Raw genomic sequence first — 893 nt, forward strand, 5'->3', positions numbered from 1 at the left:
TTATTTTTTTTGCCTCCATTTTCGGAGACACATTGCATGCATAAAAAAACCAATTGTTGTTAATTTCGCTTGTTCCTTCAATATTGTTTGTTTTTTGTTAGGGCTGATAAAGGTGTAATTTTATTTTTATATGGTATGCTTTTAGTAGTTAATCTTTATACTTCACTTCAGTTATATTCTATAAATAAATATTATCATTGTTTCTTTGTGCTTGAGTAAGGTGGGCTTTGAAAGATCATGGCCAAGTACAGATGTCCACAGAAATTCATCTCCCCGGTTTGCCAGTTCCCGAGGAAAGCAGGGAAGGGGGGGGAAAACGGCGAGACCTCCACACCTCTCCAGTCTCCACCCTTTTCATGCGGGGTGTGCCCCGACACCAACAAGTTTAGCATTGGTTTTCTGCAAAGCCGACCCCATGCTTTTAAAGACACGGTTTTTTTAATCAGTAAAAAGTTGGTACAGGGGAGCAAGCTGTTTAACCTAAGGAGGCTCCAAACCAAAAAACCCGATCTGACAGACATCAAAAGGCTTCCTCTTGCTGAGACTGTGCCCTCAATACCGGATCTGAAGCCGATGGCCCATACGTAATAAGTTCCCTGTGCCGCAATGTCTTTTGGCACAAAGAAAAATAGAAGTCCTGCATCAGCCTGCCCCAGTGAAGCCGTACGTTTTAGCCCATATCACAACAATGGTCAGAGACTCTGTGCGGTGGATTGGTTACCTTTTTCGGGAGCACTTGTCATGGGGCTAACTCGATGACGAAGTGAAACCCCGACTCAAAGAGGTAGCCCACCTATGGTGATACATGCCAGATCTGGGGCCGAGGGTTTTCAGCCTTGGAACAAAACTGAAGGGGCAAAATAGGCAGTAGGCTCCCCCCATTGCTCTACACC

General features: G+C 44.7%; 1 protein-coding gene across 1 annotated transcript in view; it reads left to right on the forward strand.

The window, feature by feature from the left end:
- Positions 1-606: 606 nt before the first annotated feature.
- Positions 607-893, forward strand: part of LOC119591051 (formin-like protein 5) — a 12011-nt gene continuing 11724 nt past the window's right edge. Inside the window, exon 1 of the mRNA XM_037939778.1 lies at positions 607-703. Coding sequence (XP_037795706.1) covers positions 607-703 — 97 coding nt within the window. The remainder of the gene's footprint in view (positions 704-893) is intronic.

The sequence above is a fragment of the Penaeus monodon genome, chromosome 28 (assembly GCF_015228065.2).
Source record: "Penaeus monodon isolate SGIC_2016 chromosome 28, NSTDA_Pmon_1, whole genome shotgun sequence".
NCBI lineage: Eukaryota > Metazoa > Arthropoda > Malacostraca > Decapoda > Penaeidae > Penaeus > Penaeus monodon.